The 22,493-nt window shown below is 54.8% G+C and overlaps 2 protein-coding genes across 5 annotated transcripts in view; both read left to right on the top strand.

Annotated features, from left to right (window-relative positions):
• Positions 1 to 2,847: 2,847 nt before the first annotated feature.
• On the top strand, positions 2,848 to 11,377 carry KPTN (kaptin, actin binding protein). 3 transcript variants are annotated; one of them, XM_070771348.1, is made up of 12 exons: positions 2,848 to 3,162; positions 3,540 to 3,622; positions 3,727 to 3,811; positions 3,903 to 3,957; positions 5,500 to 5,575; positions 5,703 to 5,776; positions 5,997 to 6,106; positions 6,249 to 6,326; positions 7,453 to 7,528; positions 8,488 to 8,623; positions 9,007 to 9,189; positions 10,979 to 11,377. In XM_070771348.1, the coding sequence occupies exons 1-12, from the start codon at positions 2,937 to 2,939 to the stop codon at positions 11,135 to 11,137; spliced, it is 1,341 nt and encodes a 446-aa protein (XP_070627449.1). In that variant the 5' UTR covers positions 2,848 to 2,936; the 3' UTR covers positions 11,138 to 11,377. The 3 variants fall into 3 exon arrangements, with proteins under 3 accessions (XP_070627449.1, XP_019835031.2, XP_070627450.1); XM_070771349.1 differs by having other exon boundaries at positions 2,849 to 3,162; positions 10,974 to 11,377; XM_019979472.2 differs by lacking the exon at positions 9,007 to 9,189 and having other exon boundaries at positions 10,974 to 11,377.
• Positions 11,378 to 14,388: 3,011 nt separating this feature from the next.
• The window catches only part of SLC8A2 (solute carrier family 8 member A2), a 34,866-nt gene continuing 26,761 nt past the window's right edge, over positions 14,389 to 22,493 (top strand). Inside the window, exons 1-2 of one of the 2 annotated variants that reach the window (XM_070771347.1) lie at positions 14,389 to 14,580; positions 18,931 to 19,623. In XM_070771347.1, the coding sequence (XP_070627448.1) occupies positions 18,946 to 19,623 (678 nt within the window). In that variant the 5' untranslated portion in view covers positions 14,389 to 14,580; positions 18,931 to 18,945. The remainder of the gene's footprint in view (positions 14,581 to 18,930; positions 19,624 to 22,493) is intronic. The other variant, XM_019979469.2, reaches the window with a different exon arrangement.

Here is a 22,493-nt window from a genome sequence, read left to right as displayed (position 1 = left end):
CACCAGGGAAGCCAAGGCCAAAAAATAAACGGTGGAGGAGGCACACCAAGTCTCCCAGCCTCACACCCCACATCCGGGCTTCCCTGGAGGGAAGGCCGGAAGCCCCAGTGGCACTGTTCCATCTGTCAGAGGCGGGGGAGGGAGCGGCTTTGGCAGGTGGATCAGGGGGACAGGTGGGTGTGTGTGTGGGGGGGAGCGCAAACAGCAGGAGCCCTCTGCCCAGGGAAGGAGGGCAGGGCCCAACCACCTCCTCCTCCTGATCCAGCACGTGGACCTCTCTGTTAGTGGATGGCCTGGTGTGTGCGTGCCTCCAGCCGGCCCTGAGCCAGGCCAGTCCCCACTGGGGGTGGGAGGACAGCCGGAGGAGGGCCAGTGCCAGAAGGTGGACTTGGTGTCACTGGTATGACATCAGGATGTGAACTGGGGCTGCCTGGGAAACCAGGGCAGGCTCCCCAGAGAGCTGCTCCAGCCTCGAGCCTGGAAGGAGCTCGAGAGAGGTTCAGGCTCACCCTGTGTCAAGAGAGTGGCCTCTATGTGACACTCTGCCCTGCTCCTCTGTCCCCCTCCGCTTCTCCCGCTGCTGCTGCTGCTGCTAAGTCGCTTCAGTCGTGTCCGACTCTCTGCGACCCCATAGACGGCAGCCCACCAGGCTCCCCTGTCCCTGGGACTCTCCAGGCAAGAACACTGGAGTGGGTTGCCATTTCCTTCTCCAACGCGTGAAAGGGAAACATGAAAGTGAAGTCGCCCAGTCGTGTCCAACTCTTAGCAACCCCATGGACTGCAGCATACCAGGCTCCTCCATCCATGGGATTTTCCAGGCAAGAGTACTGGAGTGGATTGCCATTGCCTTCTCCGGCTTCTCCCACAGCTCTTAATCAATTGATAATGGCTGCCTCGAGCTCAGTTAAGACTCCTGAGACCTCAGATTGATTACCAATGTCTGCCATGGCACTTGCATAAGGCTAAGTAGTGTGGTGATTTTCAACCCTGGCTGTGCTTTAAAATCAGATTAAAAGTGCTCAAGGGACTTCCTTGGTGGTGCAGTGGTTAAGAGTCTGCCTTCCAAAGCAGGAGACACAGGTTAGAACCCTGGTCGGGGAACTAGATCCCACATGCTGTGATTAAGACCTGCCACAGCCAAATAGATTATTTTTTTAAAGCCTGAAGAATACATTCTTTAGAAGTGGAAGAAGACTCCCCTCCCCCCATTTAATCCCGGAGAATCTGTTAAGCACCTACTGTGTACCATGCCCTGGTACAGTCCCTGGGGTTACAGCACTAACCAACATAGCTAGACCTGCATTTGACACAAACTCCTTTCTTTTCATCACCTTCCAGATCGAAATCTGCCTTGGAAAACTCTCTTCTCATGCTTCTTAGGCAACAGTGTCCCAGCTGCTTGGCAAAGGGTCTGGTACATAGTTTGGGGATCTTAACATATTTACTAAATGCTCACTTCATGTCAGGCCTTGTGGTCCAGGTTTTGGGGATTTGACTGTGAACAAAGGAGATCCACTCACTGCCTTCATGGGTCTTGCAGTCTGCATTTGCATGCGTGTGTGCATGTTCTCTTTCTGCCTGGAAGCAGGTGACAGAATATTATTCAAGGTGGCCAGGACAGCTGGCCAATTCGTGTCTTCTGGAAATAACATACCTGTATACACAGAGTCCCCACACCCTTGATGCTCTTCTAAGGACAAACACGTATATACATGAATCCCAGAAGACCTCATCCTTTCTCCAGCACTTACTATCGCATCAGTCAAGGAATTTATTCTTCCCCAGCCTCCGTTTCGTTTTCTATAAATTGGGGTAATAAACTTCTTTCCAGGGTTGTTGCAAGAGTTTATTGAGATAAATTCATAAAGGATATCTTGGCACAGAGTAAGTGCTCAATACATGTTGAATAAATGAAGGAAGGGAAACAAGAATAGGGTAGCTGTGAGGATTCAGTGAGATCATCAGCCAACATGACTGACATAAAGTCAGCTTTCAGTAAAGAAAGAAAAAGTGAAATGTTAGTTGCTCAGTCCTGTCTGGCTCTGGGACCCAATGGACTGTAGCCCACCAGGCTCCTCTGTCCATGGAATTCTCCAGGCAAGAATACTGGAGTGGATAGTCATTCCTTTCTCCAGGGGATCTTCTTGACCAAGAGGTCAAACCCGGGTCTCTGGCATTGTAGACAAATTCTTTACCATCTGAGCCACCAAGGCTTTTTCAGTAAATAAGGTGAAGGTTATTTGCCAGGACAGATAGCTAGAACTGTTTCCTTGGGGTAAGCAGAATGCACTTCACCACTTTCAAGGTGATGGTAGAGAATCCCCTGGTGGTCCAGTGGTTAGGACTAGCGCTTTCACTGCCTACGGTCTGGTTCAGTGCCTGATGGGGGAACTAAAATCCCGTATACAGCACTATGATGCAAAAAAAAAAAAAAAAGTTGAAAGTGATGTGATTGAAACAATAAACTATGGCGCTATCTTGTTTGGGCTCCAATACTGACTGCGGCTTCTAGCCGATCTAAGACAAATTATTTTGTGCCTCAATTTCTTGATCGGTCAGACATAGTATCTGCCTCTGCCTACTTGTGGGTTTTAAGTAAATTGATAAATAAGCACTTAGTTCCTGGCATGTAAAGGTTATACTTAGTTTTGTGTTTCTTATTCTGCTTTCAGCATATCCCAGAGCAAGGGCTACCACGTCCAGCCTTTAGGTCATCATCTGCAAATCACAGTAGCCTCGGCCCTGAAAAGGACCAAGCAGGAGCGCGCAAGCGCGTTAAAGCAAAGTCTGGAGGGCAGCCCGGCTGGCGGCCATCTTTGTAAAGGGCAGCGACGGCAGCTTCTTCACGTAATCGGTCTGCGCGCCCCGCGGGTGCCCGGCGATCCACGGGTAGAGCAGGCCGCTGTGGGGGCTCTGGGAATGAGTGGTTGAGGGACATGATGGGGGAGGCGGCCATGGCCGCAGGGCCTTGCCCGCTGCGCGAGGACAGCTTCACACGCTTCTCGTCACAGAGCAACGTGTATGGGCTGGCAGGAGGCGCGGGCGGGCGCGGGGAGCTGCTGGCCGCCACCCTTAAAGGCAAGGTGCTAGGCTTCCGCTACCAAGACCTCCGACAGAAAATCCGGCCCGTGGCCAAGGAGCTGCAGTTCAATTACATTCCCGGTGCGTGGCGCCGTCGGGCTGGGGGCTCGGAACGTAGTGTTGAGAAGGTTTCTGAGGCTCTGTCTTGACCCAGGTCACCGTGATGGGCGAATGGGATCAGGGTGATGGTGATTGAAGGGGGTCGAAGCTGGTGATCTGGAGGCACTGGGGTCAGAAGACAGGGATAATAGGGGCCTGAAGTAGTTCGGGTTCAGGATGACTCAGAAACCAGGATTACTCCTACCCTGGTGATGGTGAGCAGGACCCATTGGGACCCAACAGTCATAATTTGTGGTGGTCAGAGATGACTGAGCCGTAGAGGTCAGGGGTCACCGTGGTTGGAAATATTGGGGTCACGAGCCTGCCTGAAATGTGAACTTTGAACTCTCCTCTCCCAGTGGATGCAGAGATTGTCTCCATTGACACCTTCAACAAGTCACCCCCAAAGCGGGGTCTGGTTGTGGGGATCACGTTCATTAAGGTACCTGGAGCCCATTCATCTATCCGTTTTCTCCTCCTTACTGAGTCTTCCCCAAATCCCTCTTGCTACCTCTGCCTTCCCCTGAGGCCAGTCTCCTCTCCCAGGATTCTGGGGACAAAGGCAGCCCCTTCCTTAACATTTACTGTGACTACGAGCCTGGCTCTGAGTACAACCTCGACTCCATTGCCCGTAAGTGTGGCCCGGAGGGAAGGAGGGATGGGGAAAGGGTGGGGGATGCAGTCCCATCCCCGGTACCTAACTGCCTCCACTCCCCCTGCAGAGAGCTGCCTGAACCTGGAGCTCCAGTTCACTCCTTTCCAACTATGCCATGCAGAGTAAGTAAATCACAGGCTTGATTCATTAGGGAGTGTATGTGCGCACGTGTGTGTGTGTGTGCGCGCGCGTGTTGAGAGAGCAGAGGCTGTAGCATACTGAAGACCACAAACCTACCTATAAACAATCAGACTCGTTTTGTTTTTTAGAGCATCATGCATTTAAGGTAGCCGTGGACCATACTCAGCTGATGGGCTACCATTTTGCAATCCCTGAACTAGATGGTGTTAGTCACTCAGTCGTGTCCGACTCTTTGTGACCCCATGGACTGTAGCCCACCGGGCTCCTCTGTCCATGGAATTCTCCAGACAAGAATACTGGAGTAGGTAGCCATTCTCTTCTCCAGGGGACCTTCCTGACTCAGGGATCGCACCTGCATCTCCTGCATTGCAAGCAGATTCTTTACTGTCTGAACCACCAGGGAAGCCCCTGAACTAGATAATTTGAGAGTTAATTGAGTGCCTCATTTCCAGACATGTAGAACTCTTAAGTTTTGATATTCTAGATTAAGGCATTCCAAGATCCAGAAATGCTTTTTTTTTTTTCTTGAGTTATTAGCTCTGAGATTCCAAGATCTGAAAGATCTACAGTTGATGATTCTGAGATTCTGTAATATTAAGGTCCTAACATTATCATATCTCAAGGAGACAGAATACAGACCATGTCGAGTACTGATGTTCTAGGATCCCAAAATATAAGAATCCCATTCTGGAACACCAGTGTTCTAGCACGGGAGTTGCCAAACATTTTCTATTTAGTCTGTCTCACAGCTACTCAGTTTGGCCTCTGTAACAAGAAGGCAGCCATGGAAACTGTATAAATGAATATGTGTGGCTGTGTTCCAATAAAACTTTATTTACAAAAACAGGGGAGAGACTCCCCTGGTGGTCCCTTGGTTAAGATTGCACTCCCACAGCAGGGGGCATGGGTTCGATCCCTGGTCAGGAAGCTAAGACCGTGCAAGCCATGTGGCATGGCCAAACAAAACAGTGAGTTAGATTTAGCCTGCAGGTCATAATTTGCCAACCTCAGGTCTATCAGATGAAAGTTTGAGAAACTGAAGTTTCTAACCCATAATATTCTGGGTTCTATGATCTGGATAGTCTACCAATTCTGAGTCTGAATATCATGATGGCAATTTCCAAAAGTTCTAGTGTCTTGAAGGAGACAGAAAACAGAATTTCTAGAACACTGGGGTTCTAGGGTAAAGAGATGCTAGTGTTCTGAGGTTCTGCAGCCCATTCTCAGAGCTCCATGTTCATTCCTGAACCCACATCCAGAATGAAGATTCTAGCAGGTGAGGGCTCTAGAAACAGAAGGTTCTAACGTGCTGAGTTTCTGAGATTGGAAAGCTCTACAATCCTGTGATTCTTCAGGGGTCAGTTTCTACAGTTCTGCATCTTCGCTGTGGATCCAGTGTCTGAAGCCTAGAATGACAGGGTTCTCGCAAGCAAGAGTTTTTTCAAGAGGAGGGTTTTAAAACTGACGAACTCTACCACACTCAAGGTCCACCGTACTGGGGTTCTAGAGTTTTTTGCTTTCAGGGTCCAGGTCGGGGATCAACTGGAGACCGTGTTTCTCCTGAGTGGGAATGACCCAGCCATTCATCTGTACAAGGAGGTGAGGTGGAGGAGGCGTGGTAGGCAGCCCTGCTGGAGCCACCGTGGACTGGGGTCGGGGCGTGGGGGGGGCGGTGTGTGAGACCAGCCACTGACTCCAAGCGGGTGGTGGGTCTCTGTTCCCCCAGAACGAGGGACTGCATCAGTTTGAAGAACAGCCTGTGGAAAACCTCTTCCCAGAGCTCACAAACCTGACCAGTAGGTAGGCGAGCCCTCGACAGGCCAGCAGGGACCGGGGCAGGTGGGCTCCGAGAAATCCTAGTGGTGGGAATTGAGCCCTAGGGAAATCAAGCCCAGCGGAGGCCCAAGGCTCTTCTGGGGGGAAGGGTAGGGTGGATGCTTGTAGGGAGGCGGAGGTGGAGGGTGGGGGCTGGGACCTGGTGACGACCCGAGGGCCCCTCTGTCCACCTGTCCACCCCCAGCGTCCTGTGGCTTGACGTGCACAATCTGCCCGGCACATCCCGGCGACTCTCAGCTCTGGGCTGTCAGAGCGGTTATGTCCGCGTCGCCCACGTGGACCAGCAGAGTCGAGGTGATGACGGGGCGGGGCTCGGACATGTTTAGGGGCGGGGCCTTGGGGGCGGGGCCGGCTCTCAGGCCTGGGGGTGGGGCCCGGGGCGGGGGCGGGCACTCAGTGCTGAGGGCGGGGCCCTGAGTCCTCGCTCTCCACACAGACGTCCTGCAGACGTGGACCATCATTCAGGACGGCCCCATTTCCCGAGTGATCGTGTTCAGCCTTTCGGCCCCCGAGGGTGAGCTCCGGACGTGGGCTCGGCTCCCCCCACCCACGTTTGTACCCCTCTCCCTAAACGTCCGGCTCCCACAGTTCCTTCCTCCTTTCCTCCTGGGTGCCCCACTCCGGCCCAGGAGTTACTGTGCCCCCTCCCTCCCCCCACGCTCCTGAATTTCACTCCCAGCTACTTAGCCCGGTGGTGGTCTAACCTTTAACCTGACCTTTTACCCTGGAGTTGAACTTCCACCTTCCCCTTGGTGTCTCTAACCTTTACCCCTCTCTGTGTCACTTCCCCTGATCCCCGTCTCGGGCCTCAGGACTTGGATTCTTTGTCTTGCTGCCATTCAGACCCAAATTCTTCTCATGGACTCAGCACTGTCCCCGGACTCGCGGTCTCTCCTTTCCCTCCACGTGTTGATCTGTTCCTCTTACTCTGGTCTGTCCGTCTCTCGTGTTTTTCTTTTTCTTTCTCTATTTGGCTGTGTTGGGTCTAAGTTGTGGCATACGGGATCTTTCCTTGCTACGCACAAACTCTCTAGTTGCGGCGCTCAGACTTGGTTGCTCTGTGGCGTGTGGGATCTCAGTTCCCCAACTTGTGTCTCCTGCATTGCAAGGCAGATTCTTAACCACAGGACCACCAGAGAAGTCCTTGGTGTTTCTCTTGGTCTGACCTCTGTGGTCTGTCTTCCATCCCTCCTCCTGTGGTTTACTCCTGATACCCCTACGGTGATCTGAGGACTTTCATATTCTCATCTAACCATGTTCTCATATAACCTGGTGGTCTAACCTTGAATTTTGTCTTGACTTTGCACCTCATGGCATGTGGGATCTTAGTTCTTAGTTCCCCAACCAGGGATCAAACCTGCATCTGCTGCACTGGAAGCACAGTCTTAATTCCTGGGCCACCAGGGAAGTCCCCTAACCTTGGGCTTTTTAAACTGTTATCCAACACCTGTTCCTCCTCCTGACCTCTGACCTCCATCCTCCTCTCGTGGTCTAACCTCTAACCCTCCACCTGTAACCAACGCATCATCAAGCCTTTCTACCAGAAGCCTAACCTGTGTTCCTCTCAGGTATGGAGGGGTGGGGAGGAGGGACCTGGGACCTGTCCCCTCACACCTCCCCCACCTCTGTTCCTTCTCCAGAGACAGAGGACAGGCCACAGCGGGAGGAATACAGCGTGCTGGTGGCCAGCATGTTGGAGCCGGCAGTGGTGTACCGGTGAGGGGCACATGGGGGCGGGCGGGCCCCATGCCTTTGCACCACGGCCTAACCTGTTCATTCTCTGCAGAAAGGAAAGCTTTGGGTGTGGTGGTTCAGGGCTGGGTGGGTAAAGATGTCCGTGTCCCAGGGAGAGAAGCACCAAGTGTTTAAATCTAGAACTTGTAGGAGACGTGCTGAGACCTCGGGGTGGGAACTGAGATGTCCAGCCCCATCTGGGATGGGGATGTGTGCTCGGTTATTCAGTCCAACTCTTTGCGATCCCCATGGACCGTAGCCTGCCAGTCTCCTCTGTCCATGGGATTCTCCAGGCAACAGTATTGGAATGGGTTGCCATGCCCTCTTTCAGGGGATCTTCCCACCCCAGGGGTCAAACCTGCATTGGTAGGTGGGTTCTTTTACCCCTGCCACCACCTGGAAAGCTCCCTGGGGTACAGAACATGTTGCAGGTATTTAACCACTGGCTCTGTGTGGGAGAAAGCCCTGGTTTGTAGCGTCTGCCCACTTCAATGCTCTCACCACGGTGGGATTTCGAGTCACTGACACAATGCCAACACGCTCTCAGAGTTTCTGAAAATGTCCCAGTCAGCTCCTGTGAGCCAGTGCAAGCCAGCTGTGCATACTTGGTGGGCCGTGAAGGTGTCCAGTGTTGGGTCCGAGCTCTCAGGCTCCAGAGGATTATGCGGGTGTCCAGACTGGAGGCGACAGGGTCACCAGAAGGAATGGTGTGGGTTTCCACATGGGAGTGAGATGATCCCACCTTCAGGGGACCGTGTGAGTGTCCGGATCGGAGATGCCTTGGGCACCTCTAGGTGCATAGGAGGATGGTCAGCTTGGAGACGAGGGTGTCCAGGCTTCAGCAGGAACAGAGCCTCCAGACCTGACACGTGAGGATCTGGTGCTCAGGGTGGCAGGCACTGCACTTGACTCCAGTCTTCTTGCTGTGTTCTGACCCCCAGCGACCTGCTGAGCCGGGGGCTCGAAGACCAGCTTCTCCTGCCGGGCAGCGACCAGTTTGACAGCGTCCTCTGTGGCCTGGTCACCGACATCGATCTGGATGGGCGGCCGGAAGTACTGGTGGCCACCTATGGACAGGTGGGGCCCAAGGGGTGGGACTGTCACGCTTGCCTTCCCTCGTGGGACCCCAACCCCCCCGTGTGACCCCAACCCCTCAATGTGACCTTGAGCCCTATGTGACCCTGATCCCCTGTGTGACCCCATCCCTCTATGTGACCCTGATCCCCCGGTGTGACCTTGACCCCCATGTGACCTTGACCCCCATGTGACCCCATCCCCCTGTGTGACCCTGATCCCCTCGTGACCCTGACGCCCACCGTGTGACCCTGACCACCCTATGTGACCTCAACCCCGTGTGACTCTGATCCCCCCATGTGACTCCAGTCCCCCTGTGTGACCCTGGTTCCCTGCCACCGTGACCCCGATGCCCACCGTGTGACCCTGACCCCCCACCCCTGCAGGAGCTGCTCTGTTACAAGTACTGTGGCCCCGGGCGTGGGCTCCCCGGGGACCAGCATGGCTTCCGCTTGCTGTGGCGGCGGGGCTTCTCCAGCCCCCTGCTGGCCATGGCACATGTGGACCTGACCGGGGACGGCCTGCGCGAGCTGGCCGTGGTCTCCCTGAAGGGCGTGCACATCCTGCAGGTAGCCGGGGGCCCTGAGGTGGAACTTCTCACCCGCCTTAGTGAGGGCGTGTCCTCAGGGGAGAGGGAGCTCTGGGGCCTGAGGCCACCTTTGGGCAAGGGGGGCAGTCTTGGCTGCAGGCCTCCTCCTGGGTGCAGAGCGTGGGGTGTGACTCCTTTTGGTCCAGGAGAAGGGGGCTGGGGCCTCATAGCGAGGGGCGAAGGGGGCTTGGCTGCGGCATCCATCACCCCCGTCCCCCGGGCCTTCCTCAGCCCCCCTCACTTCTGTCCTTCTGTGCCCCCACTCTGTCTGACTCTGTCCCTTCCCCAGCCTGGATCCATCCCCTGAGCTATTTGTACCCTCCCACTGCCCCCTGACCTCGGCCCTCCCCCTGCAGGCACCCCCTCTTCCTCATGTGTGGTCCGCTTCACTCTACTCAGGATCTCACTTCCAGCCTGTCTCCAGCTTTCTGCCATAGTTTAACCTCGAGCCCTTCCACTCTGGTCTAACCTCTGAACTTTCCACTGCGGTCATGCCCTTGACCTGCTGTCAAATGGCCAGCCTTCTCCTGTACTTTGACCTCTCACCCTCCCACATCAGCTTCACTGCCCTTATGGTTTAACATCCAACCCATTCCCATGGTCCAAGGTCCAGCCTACAACCATCCCTTTCTATTTAACCTCCAACTAATGTAGATGAGATTTCCCCAATGGCTCAGCAGGTAAAGAATCCGTCTACAGCTCAAGAGACAGGTTTGATCCCTGGACTGGGAAGATCCCCTGGAGGAGGAAGTGGCTACCCACTCCAGTATTCTTGCCTAAAAAATCCCATGGACAGAGTAGCCTAGCAGGCTGTACAGTCCATGGGGTCGCAAAGAGTTGAACACAACTGAGCTACTAAGCACAGTGTAGTATAACCTCTGACCTTCTCCCTGTGACCTGACACCCACCCTTCAGCTACGAGGTATCTCTGTCTCCTTATCTGCTGTTTGCCTTCCCCCTCCCTCTGGCCTGACTCCAGGCTCCTCACCTGAGCGCTTGTCTGCTGGAGTCTAACCTTACTGCCTCCTCTGAAGGTTTTGCTGGGGCCTCTTCCTTCAGCCTTGCCATCAGGGGAATGGTCCAGATTAGACCACATGGAGATAGAGGCCGGGCCCCAGGGAAAAGGCGTGAGGTTGAACCACAGTGCATGGAATGAAGGATGAGGAGGGATCTGAGGCTGGGCCAGAGTGCAAGGGGCTTCCCCTCCGCCTCGCTCGCACACACTAGCCTCTTGCCGTGTTCTGTTTCAAGCCGTTGCGCAGTGACCTCTGCACTCTGTCCCTGTCTCAGGATCTAACCTCAGACCCTCCAACCCGGGTCTGGCTCCATCCCTCTCTTGTCCACTGTGGTCTGCTCCTTCTTGGTCCTGTGGGCCTAACCTTTTCTGCCAGGGTCTCACCTTTGTCCCCATCTGCCGTGGTCTAACCTCAGCCTCTGTTCAGTGGCCAGTCCTTGCTCCCATGTAACTCGAGCTCCCCTTCATTTTGATTCTTCCCCTTCCCCTCCGCCCCAGGTTCTAACCTCAGACCCACACATCTGGGGCTGGGCTTTGTCCCTCCTGCTGGAAATTCACAGAAGGCCATGCCCCTGAGTCTGACCTTCACCACATCACGGAGGCCCGTTCCCACCCCCTACGTGGTGGTCCTCTCTCCAACCTCTGGTCGTGGCTAAGCTTCCAGCTTTGAGGGGGGTGGTGTAACCCGTACCCCTCCAGGTCCATCCCACCTCTGCCCGCCTCCTTCCTCCTCCTCTCGTTCCCCACAGCACAGCCTGATCCAGGCCTCAGAGCTGGTCCTGACCCGGCTTCGGCGTCAAGTGGAGCAGAGGAGACGTCAGCCACAGAAGATGGGGGACAGGGTGGGTTCCGGGCCTGCCGAGACCCTGGCTTCCTGAGCACCCACTCACTGCCCACCCCAAGTCTGAAGTAATGCCTTGGGGCACTCACCTACATGGCGGGGGGAACATCCTGAAGGAGGGGCTGGTCCCCCCCCAGATCCACCCCCGGGGTGATGGAGCCGTGGGTCCTGCTCTGAGCCTGCCCCCGCGTGCCCTGTGACCCGCACTCCCCTCTCTGTGCCTCTGTGTTCCCATCTGAAAATGGGATGATCTCACCCTCCATGAGAATTGCTCAGTGACGATGATTTCTATATCCAGAGGAACCAAACTCACACTCGTCTCCATCGTTTTGTTCGGCAAGCGTTTGACGAGGGCCCACGATGTGCCAGGCTGAATGTCAGGAGCTGGATTTCCCCGGAAGAACTGAGGGAGGGGACTCTGGGGACTGGGGATCCAAAGTCAGACCCAGGAGTGGGACTGAAGTGGAATTGCAGTGTAGATTTCAGAGAAAAGAAAGGAAGTTAGGCCCTCCGAGGAAGACTGAAGTTCATCCTCCACGGGAAGACTTCGAGGTTAGACGTTTGCACATGAGCTCAGGTTAGACCCCAGTGGGAAACTCTGGATCTTGGGTGAGGGCTCAGTGGGATGATAAGGAGATTGAGCCTCAGAGGAAAGGATATGGCTGGAAAGGACTGTCATGGGAGACTTCCCTGGTGGTCCAGTGGCTAAGACTCCATGCTTCTGATGCAGGGGGGAAAGTGAAAGTGAAGTCGCTCAGTGTCACAAAGTATCTGACTCTTTGCAACCCCATGGACTGTAGCCCAGCAGGCTCCTCTGTGGAATTCTCCAGGCAAGAATACTGGAGTGGGTTGCCATTTCCTTCTCCAGGGAATCTTCCCCCACCCAGGGATTGAAACTGGGTCTCCTGCATTATAGGCAGACGCTTAACTGTCTGAGCCACCAGGGAACCCAGGTTCAATCCCTGGTCAGGGAACTAGATCCCACATGCTGTAACTAAAAAGATCTCTTATGCTGCAACTAATACAGCCCAGCCAAATGAATAAATAAATATTTAAAAAAAAACAAGACTCATGCGGAAGCCACAGATTGTAACAGAGGGCCTGAGGTCAGACGCCCTGTGAATAATGCTGGAGTTGGACGCTAGCAAAAGTTACTATGGCTAGACCTCACACCTTCCCTGGTGGCTCAGACAGTAGGAATCTGCCTGCAATGCAGGAGATAACAGGTTTGATCCCTGGGTCAGGAAGATTCCCCCGGAGAAGGGAATGGTTGCCCACTCCAGTATTCTTGCCTGGAGAATCCCATGGGCAGAGGAGCCTGGTGGGTTACAGTCCATGGGGTCACAAGAGTTAGACACGACTGAGTGACTCACACTTTCACTACTTTCATACCTTACACCAGGGGTCAAAGTTAACACCCTACAGAAAGTGATTGAATTTAGGTCCCCACAGGGGAGTACTGAGACGAGCCCCAGGAAGACAGGACCCAGGCTATACTGTGCTAGAAAGGACTAAGGGTAGTCCTAATTGAAAAGCCCGAGAATGGGAGCCGGGCACCTCCCGTGGTGGCCCAGTGGTTAAGAATCTGCCTGCCAGGGGACATGGGTTCAATCCCTGGTCCAGGAACTAAGATGCCACAACTACTGAGCTTATGCACTCCAGAGCCCATGCTTGGCAACGAGAGTTTGTGCACCACAATGAAGACTCAGCATAGCCAAAAACATATAACAAAGAAAAGCCCAGGGGATTAGGGGACCCCGTGGCTGTAGGAATTGTCCCTCCTGTGGCCACTTCCATGGCACCAGAGAAGGAATCCAGGCCTCCATCACAGGGACCAGAGGAGGGTGGGGGTGACAGGAGAAATATTGTCAGGAATAGAATCCTGTCCAGAGGGTTGGGGACCCATTCCTGAGCAGGGGAGGGGAGAGGGGGGTCCAGGTTGGTTGGGGGATGGGGCACTGCTTCCTCCCTGGCAGTTGAGGGGGAGGGGAGACTCCTGCTTCCTGGTGGGGAGGGGCAGGCACTACAGTCATTCTGGCCATCTGTCCACCTCCTGCTGTGGAAGTCCACACGTCAGTCTGACCATCTGCACCGCAGAAGACCAGGCTGGCTACCAGTGCCCCTCGGTGGGTCTTCGGGAGGCTGGAGCCCACCAATTCTTGGCTGCCCCAGACTTCTCCTCACTTCCCAGAGCCCAAGCCCAAGCATGGGAAATCGCAGGCAGCTGGAGCTGGGTCGTCTCTCCCCCTCCTGGCAGCGAGCCTGAGGGTGTCCAGCCAGGACGGGTGGTGATGGGCATGGGCCACTGGCCAGAGCAGGGTCTGCCTCCTGCTTCCTGTCTGCAGAGGAGAAATCTTCTATCACCTCCTGTCCTGGGCGGGAGTGGACCCTAAGGTGGGATTGGGGGCTTTTAACTAGTGATGTGGGTTCGTGAAGCCTGTGCATGGCTGTGCACATGTGTGTGTGTGTGTGTCTGTTCTCCATTTCAGGATTTGTGAGTTTGTGTTCCCGATGCTGCCCGATCCTTTGCAACTCACTTCCTGACTTCTTGCCAGCCCCTGAGTCTGGGGCCGTGTGTGGCGTAGCAGTGGAGGGTAAACCTGAAGGCGCACTTTACCATTTTGTGCCTCAGTTTCCCTATCTGTAAAATGGGACGAGTAGCATTTCCTTCACAGGGTCTTCAGGGGGGTCCGTTATGTCAACACGTGTCAAGCACTTACTAAAAATGTTGTAACAATGTCTGGCACGCAATAAGTGCTGCATTGTTATTATTATTAATGGCTGCCTTTGTGGTTGTTTCTGGCTGGCTCTCTGAGGCTGTGTCTGCAGGCCTGGCATGTGAATTTGGATCTTGACTCTGGCTAAAAACATTTTTGCCCTCCCCCTCCAGTTCTGGGAGCCTGAAACTATTTGTAGCTCTTTCGCCTCTTTGGTCCTTGTATGGATCAGAGACTGTGTTGGTGGGGGGCGGGGGCACCGTGGACGATGCTGCTGAATGACCCCCAGAACCCCGCCCCCCCAGACACACACACACACACACACACACACACACACACACACACACACACACACACACACACACGCCCTCCGTCGCTGTCCATTGCCTGTGGTGCTGAACGCAGAGGGTGGGTGGGAGGCTTGGGCTGCCTCACCCCCTCTTCCCCGCCCCTCCTCTCTGCAGGCCCCTCCCCTGCCTCCCGCGCCGGCCTCCCTCTCCCCGCCTCCTCCTCCTCCCCTCTCTCCCCGGCTCCTCCTCCGCCCTCCCGGCGCGCTCCCCCGGCCCCCCTCCTCCCTCTCCAGCCGACTCCCCCTCCCCCGCGTCCCTCCCCCCTCCTCCTGGCCTCTCCTCCCTCTATCCCCTCTCTCTCCCCTCCTCCCTAGCTCTCCCTCTCAGTCTCCAGCTCTTCTCTCTCTCCCTCTCACTCTCCCTCTCTCTCTCTCTCTCTCTGTCGGGCGGAGTCGCCCACCACTGCCAATCCAGTGCTGGGGGAACCTGCTCTAGGCTGTAGCTGCAGGTAAGAGACCCCCAGTGAGGGGAGGGCGAGCTGGGGGGAAGGATGAGCTACCCCAGGCGGGTGGAGGGGGGCGTTCGAGGAGCCGCTTTTCCCTGGGCTCCGTTATGGAGAGTAGGGGGCTGCATATCCTGGATTGCGGGTACCAGGGCCCGAACGCGGAGTCGGGGGCCACCACCAGCAGCCAACATCCTCAGCCCCTCCTGCGCTTCGGGGAGCGTGGCGGGCTGGGGAGGGGGTGCCTCCTGGGCACTGAGTGGGTGCGAACACCCCCGCCCCGTCTGGGGCAGCCCTCCGCCCCTCGCGTTCTCCGCCGCCGCCCCCGCCCTCCTGTGTCTGGGTCTCGCCTTCCTGTGCCTCCACACCTCTCAGAGGTCTCGGTCCCGCCGAGTCTGCCTGTCTCTCTGAGTCCCTGACTCCCTCCGTCTCACTCTCTCCGTGCCTGGGTCTGGTCCAGCTTTCTGTTTCAGTCCTGGGTCTCTCTCCCTGCCTTCCTCTTTCGCCATCTGTGTGTTTCCCTGGGTCTCTTGTCTCTCTACGCTCTCAGCCTTCCTGGGTCTCTGTCTCTCTCCATCTCCGCGTGGGTCTTCCTGTCTCTCCCCTTCCTCTCTCATCTCCATCTCTGTCTCCAGGCACCTGCTCCCTGTTCCTCTCTCTTTCCTCCCCTCTTCCTCTCCCTGGCTAACTCTGCCTCCTACACACCTTTGTCTCCGCCCCTGGCCAGGGGAGACCTGGAGGAAGAAGATCTCCCACCTCCCCCCCACCTCCCCCCCCACCCCCCCCGCCACCGCCTCAGAGTGGGCTCGCCCGGAGGCACGGAGTCCCCCAAACTCCGCTCCCTTCCTCAGCCAAGCTCCCCCGCCCCATCCTCCCCGCTGGCACCCGCCCATCCCTCCCCTGAGCACAGAGCTCCTCTGCTCGCCCCTGCCTGATTTCTGGCATCCTGAGGCATTCTCGCAGCCTAACGGTGGCCTCCGTAGTGGAGACCGAATCGGTCCTGTCTTCAGTCTACCCTCCCATTCCTCTTCATATTGACTGGACCCCGTCCCTCCTGCCGTCTCACTTCCGTACCTCTTGCCGTCTGTCCATTTCATGACTCATTCATTCTTTGGACGATTACTGAGCCCCTTTCACTGCTCCAGGCAGAGCAATAATAGGTCCTAGGAGGACCAGGCCAGTCCTCCCTACAGTCTTGCCTCCATCCCTCTCCAGTGTGCCAGCCCCAGACCTGTCTTCCGGGGGGGGGGGGGTGGAGCTCAGAAGCTTCTCTGCTGCCCCTTGGGGGCTCTGGAAAGGGCCCTTCTGAGTCTTGAGGATACATCCTCTTCTTTCCTATTGGGAAGGGGGGCCCCAGAGGAGGTGGGGGAGATGAGAGGTGTGGGGCTGAGCCTGTAGCCCACACTGTGATGGGGTGAGGCCCTCAAGTGAGTGCCCATGAGGGGCTCTGGGTGGGTTAAATCGAGCACAGGTTAGGAGCCCCGGGCCTCTGTCCTGCCCACGACTTGAAGCTTCGCGACTTGACCAAGCCCCTCCGGGTGTCAGTTTACCAATGGATGTATCTATCACACAGCCTGAACACCAACACTGCGTGTGTCTGCGTGGGGTCCCCCGGCGGGGACACCGTATGCAGGGGCGGGGTGGGGGGACCTGGCTCACGCAGGGGCGGGAAGCGGGCGTGTTTAGAAGGCCGTGTCCCCACCGAGGGGCAGGCAGCAGGCACCCCCTGCCCCTGCCCTGAGCGCGGTTCGGGACCACCACCCGCTGCTTACCGACTAGAGGGGGTCCTACTTGGCCTGCCAGCCTGACTGCCCCACCCCGCTCAAGCTTGCAGTCCCCACCCTACAGATGAGGTCTCTGAGGCCCCCAGATGGGGGCAAGGCAGAACTGGGGCGCTCCCTACTGACCCAGCTGGCCACCAGCCCAGGAGGGAGGGGAGGGACGGCCCCAGGGACAGACGATGCCCGCCATCTGCCCTCCGGAGTCCCACCCTGGCCTCCACCTGATCCTTTTGCCCCTGGATACCCAGCTTAGGTTTCAGGGCAGCTGGGGAAACGAGAGAGGCAGAGGCAGGAGTCTCAAGCAGAAGCAGCCCAGCTGTCCCCAGTAACAGGGCTCCGACCTCTTGGTGGCTTATCACACAAGTGTTTATCCAGTGCTTTCTCTCCCTGACCGCTCCTCTCCAAAGGCTGCAGGGAGAGGAAGCCAGGTGTTGCAGGAGAAAAAGCCACTGAACCAGGCTGCTTTGCCCAGCTTCGGGGCAAGGAGGGCGGATGTCAGAACACCCATTGGCTGACCCTGGTTTCCCCTGAGGACCGAGGCGGGAGGGACAGGTGGTTGGATGCGAGGCAGAACTTCCCAGGCCGTGGCCCTTCCCTGAATGAGGGGGTGAGATGCTATGGATGAATTCTTGACTCCCAGGTGGCCCTGGGTTCTCCTGAAAGCTAGGGGCTGATGAGGAGGGAGGGAGGAGAGAGCGTGAGTCTTTGCTTTGGATCCTGGTGGGTTTGTAATTATGCCCAAGTCATTGCTAATTAGGGGGCTGCTAATTAGACGTATCATTAGGGGCCTTGCTGAGGGGGTAATTGTGCGGTGGCCCTTTAAGAATCACCCCTCTACCCCGCCTACACACACACACACACACACACACACACACTCACTCCTTCTCTGGGAAGTTCTGCCAACATTCTGCCTCCCTCCCCCAGTTCTCAGTCGTGAGGACACCGGTGTGCGTTGGGGGCAGGCTGTGGGCTAGACTCTGAGAACTTTTTCAGACAGAAATGGATGTTATGTGAGAACTGAGGCTGGTGGCCAGGATAGGGGTCAGGGAGCAGGCGGCCCTGAGGACCCCTCCCTTCCTTTCTGAGGCCTGTTTTATAGGCTACTGGGTTACCATGGCAACACAAGGGTGGGGCGGGGGAGTTGGAAGTCAGGACCACTCTTGGAGAGAGAAACTGGGAGCCACAGAATGGCTGCTGGCGGTCACTGGACAAGTTACTAAGCCTATCTGAGCCTTGGTCGGCTCATCCGTGAGATGGCTGGGGACTCCCCAAAGTTGGGAGGGTGTCATTTCGAACAGAGTGGTCAGGGAAAGTGACCTCTTAGTGGGGAGCTGAAGGAGGAGAGGGAGAGGATATGCTGGGAAGAGTGTCCCAGGAAGGAGGAACAGCAGGTGCAAAGGCCCTGAGGCAAGAACTTGTCCAAAGAGCAGGGAAGAGGCAGAGTGGCTGAGGCCAAGTGAGGGAGGGAAAGAGGGAGAGAAATGAGACCAGAAAGAGAATGAGGGGACCAGATTGTGTGAGACCTTATGAACCAGGGAAGGGACTTCGGTGTTTGGAGTGAGACCAGAGCCATGGGGGGCGGGGGGGGGGTGCGGTTCTGATCAGATAGAAGGATGTGAAATGATTTGCATTTTTAGAGGACACCGAGACACACAGACATAGCCACTCAAGCCCAGGACCAGAGGCGGGAAGATAAGGAATGACCCCACCCACAAATGGGGCAAAAAACCCAACCTGGGGGCCACAACATCACAACTTCTAAGGAATCTCCCACTTCCCAGAAGCCCAGGTAAACTGCAGAGAGACACGTGCTAGCATTGCGGGGCAGAATGTGAGTGAGAGATCCGCCAGCAGCCCCTCCCCAGCCCTACCTGAGACAGGAAAAACAAAGAAGCACCTATACAGCCCAAATCCCAAGCAGGAGCCCTCCGAACACCAAACTGGGAAACACAGGAATCACCGAATGAGTTGAGGGCCCCCCAGTACCTTGCCTCACCCACAGACTTATTCATTCTGCGTCCTTCTGTGCCTGGCTTCACTCTTCCATGGTATGTCTGTGAGATGCGTCTGTGATGTTGGGTGTATCAGTTGTCCACTCCCTTTTCAGTGCTATATAATATTCCACCACGTGCGTCTTCTGCCCTGTACTTCTCTGTGTTCTTACCAATAGGCATCCAGCTTGCTTCAAGCTTTATTATCAATGAAGCAGCTGTAAACACTTGTGTATGGGTCTTTCGTTGAACACTTGACTTATTTCCCTGGGTACATTCCCGGGAGTCGAATTGCTGAGTCCTGGGATACGTGATGTAGTTTCTCATAGAGGCTACATGTCCATCAGCAGTGCATGATGCCTTTATCTTTCTATGCCTTTCTTGGTCTCTGCCTAGCACAGAGAGAGTGCCTCTTTGTGTCCCTGTCTCTGAATCTCTGTCTCTCTGTCTCTCCTGGTCTCTCTCCTCCCTCTGTTAGTCCCCAGCTTCTCCCCCATTCTCTGCCTGCAACAAGCCCTGACTCCTGAGCTAGAGGGAGGAGGGGTTTGCTCCCCTCATCCAGACTTCCTCCTCCTCCCCCACAGGACCGTGCCCCCTCCATGGCTCCCCTGGCCTTGGTGGGGTTTGCACTCCTCCTGGGGACTCCGCCATGCTCAGGGGCGGCCACCCCGACCCCGTCCCTGCCACCTCCCCCAGCCAATGACAGTGATGCCAGCAGTACAGGGGGCTGCCAGGGCTCCAACCGCTGCCAGCCAGGGGTCCTGCTGCCCGTCTGGGAGCCCGATGACCCGTCGCTGGGGGACAAAGCAGCCCGGGCCGTGGTCTACTTTGTGGCCATGGTCTACATGTTCCTGGGTGTGTCCATCATTGCCGACCGCTTCATGGCCTCCATCGAGGTCATCACGTCCAAGGAGAAGGAGATCACCATCACCAAGGCCAATGGCGAGACCAGCGTGGGCACTGTCCGCATCTGGAACGAGACAGTGTCCAACCTCACCCTCATGGCCCTCGGCTCCTCAGCCCCGGAGATCTTGCTGTCCGTCATTGAGGTCTGCGGCCACAACTTCCAGGCGGGTGAGCTGGGCCCAGGCACCATCGTGGGCAGCGCTGCCTTCAACATGTTTGTGGTCATTGCCGTGTGCATCTATGTCATCCCGGCTGGCGAGAGCCGCAAGATCAAGCACCTGAGGGTCTTCTTTGTCACCGCCTCTTGGAGCATCTTCGCCTACGTCTGGCTTTATCTCATCCTGGCTGTCTTTTCCCCAGGTGTGGTCCAGGTGAGCAAGGATGCACAGACATCTCCTGGGTGCATGTATGTCTGCACAATCCAGAGGGGTGGCCTCCTGAGCTCGGAGAGTCAATGCCTGTGTTTGCAGAAACGCATGCTCACATCTGAGAGGGCCGCCGGGTATGGTTGTCCAGGTCGTGCACTGCACAAAGGCATAGGGCCAGAGAGGGCAAATTGGGGCTGGAGTCTGGTGGGTATTCCCCAAGCCAGGTCTGGATGGCATTGCAAACTCTGGAAAGAGCTCATCCATGCAGAACCAGATGCCATTTTGTAATATGCCCATCTGGAAATGGCATCTTTGAACTCTCACAAGGGTGCCGTGTGTGCTAACAGAGTCCTAGTGATCCGTGTAAGGCATATGACAGTCTAGTCAGGTATTTGCCAGGTATGGTCACGTGTTTCCCTATACTCCCTGCCTTTTGCATAATTTATTTCCACTTTTTCAATTAGACATCCCCCATTTGCATAATTCATTTTACAGTTGCAGCATCTAGCCCCGTGTTTTCTGACAGTGCTAACTGATTTGAGTCACTTGGTGCAATTTGCATAGTTTGCCCGTGGACTTTGCATCTGCATAATCTAGCTTTGTATTTGCCAGATATGCAGTCGTGGTTTGCATAGTTCATTCATTATTAATAATTGATTGCTGACGTTGAGATGATTTATACCACTTCACTGTAATTCACACCCATATCGAGTCCAACCTAGGCATAAACCCAGCCCACTGAAAAGACCACTTTGCATAATTTATTCCAATAGTGGGAAAAAATTTAGAACCACAGCTGCATAATTTACTCTCGCATTCACATAATCACTTGCCTCTCATTTATCCAGTGTCTTAACGGGCCTATTGCTTAGTCTCCTTTAAAACATTCGCCTAATTTATTTCCCACAGCCCCACGATTGCCGCCTACATTTGCATAATTTATTCATGGGCCTGGCTTAATTCTCTCACACACATGCATAATTTATTTGAGGCTACCCAGGATTCCTTTATACAAGTGTATAATCTACTTAGACATATCTGTCAAGTTTTGCCAGCTATAGTTTCTTTCCAGGAAAGATCTAAAGTTAGAGGTAAAAAAATTCTTTGCAGATGTTATCTAGGCAGAAGGAAGGAAGAAACCACAGTGAGGAAAAGAGGGAGGTGGAGCACTGGAAGACAGGGATGAGGGAGGAAGGGAGACAGTTCCTATGACTCCTGACTGCAGTGCTGAGTTTCCTGGCTGCCAAGGTGAAAAGTACAGATGATGCTTCACACGGTCTCAGGCACTATTTTAAAAAGGACGCTATCCTGACTTGGGTTGTCCAAGTGGTCCGTGACAAGGATTTACACCAAAACTGTGAAATAGATTTTAGACACTGTGGGGAGGAGGTGGGATTGGGAGGGGGGAGGTTTCTCCTGAGAAGGAGCTGGCTCATCACAGGGAAAACAGTGTGAAATGCCACAGGTCTGGGTATAGAAGTGGTTCTGGAGGATCCCTTCTGGAGTGACATGGAGACCAGACTTCTGGAATGCTTTCACGAAATAACTGAAAGAATGGGCATGAGATCAAGATGATGCCAGTCCCTCCTAGATGCTTTGAACGGGGGCAGGGAGGAGATGGGTCTGGCTCAGGGTTTTCTCCGGAAGTGCTGTGTGACCTCAGGCAAAGCCCATACCTTCTGGGTCTCAGTTTACACATCTGAACTATGGAAGGGATTGGACTAGTCCATTGGTTCTTCTTCTTTTAAATAGTTTTCTGTGATGGCTGCACTGGGTCTTCATTGCTGCAAGGGCTTTTCTTTAATTGCACAGAAGTGGGGGCTACTCTCTAGTTGCAGTGGGTGGGCTTCTCAATGCAGTGGCTTCTCGTTGCAGAGCACAGGCTCTAGAGCACAGATTCAACAGTTGTGGTGCATGGGCTTAGTCGCCTCGAGGCATGTGGGATCTTCCTGGACCAGGGATCGAACCCATGTCTCCTACATTGGCAGGCAGATTCTTTACCACCAGGGAAGCACTTCTTCTTTAAATGAGGTCCTCTTTTTTCATTTCTGATTTTAGCGAGGTCCTCTTTTTTTTTAATTAATTAATTTGACTGCAGCACTCGGGATCTTTAGTCACAGCATGCGAACTCTTAGTTGTGGCATATGGGCTCTAGTTCCTTGAACTGGAATTGAACCCAGACCCCTCTGCATTGGGAGTGCAGTCTTAGCCCCTGCGCCACCAGTGGGTGCCCTCGAAGGCAGATGTGAATCTATTAGAATCACCTTGTTTACCTGCAGGGAAGAAAGCAGATCTCAGGTGTTGGAGATCTTGCTTCTGATTAAGAGAGAATCGCCCACAGCATAGACACTGGCCAGTTCAATGAGTGCAAGGCAAGAGTTCATTTTACAGCTTGCGTGGAAAATTCAGTTTCTTTTCACAAGGCTGCCGGTGGCTTTGTGTGGTTGTACTATTTCCAAGTCCTACTTTTTCTCTGAACCAGCAGTAAACACAGCGACAAGGGGCTGTGAAATGAGAGCTTAAAGATATTTTCCTTACCAGGCTCATTTTAAAGATACCTCTGGGGCCATCCGATTTGTAAATGCTCTTTAATCTTTTCTTCTTTATCTTTAATGAGAAAGGTGGCATATGCATCTTTACATGAATATTTCAAGGAGAGCTGTCAGGTATTGGTGGATGTTTCCTGTATGTGCCTTCTGCCAGACCATGGGCAGACTGACCCCCAGAGTGCACAGAGCTCAAGACAATAGTAACATGGTGACAGCAGTATAAACGTAGTAATAGTGCACGTGGGCTCAGTCGTGTCTGCGTCTTTGTGACCCTATGGATTGTAGCCGGCCAGGCTCCTCTGTCCATGGGATTCTCCAGGCAAG

This window comes from Bos indicus, chromosome 18, assembly GCF_029378745.1.
Source record: "Bos indicus isolate NIAB-ARS_2022 breed Sahiwal x Tharparkar chromosome 18, NIAB-ARS_B.indTharparkar_mat_pri_1.0, whole genome shotgun sequence".
NCBI lineage: Eukaryota > Metazoa > Chordata > Mammalia > Artiodactyla > Bovidae > Bos > Bos indicus.
Note: the sequence above shows the minus strand (reverse complement) of the source record. Positions and strands in the feature narration are given on the sequence as shown.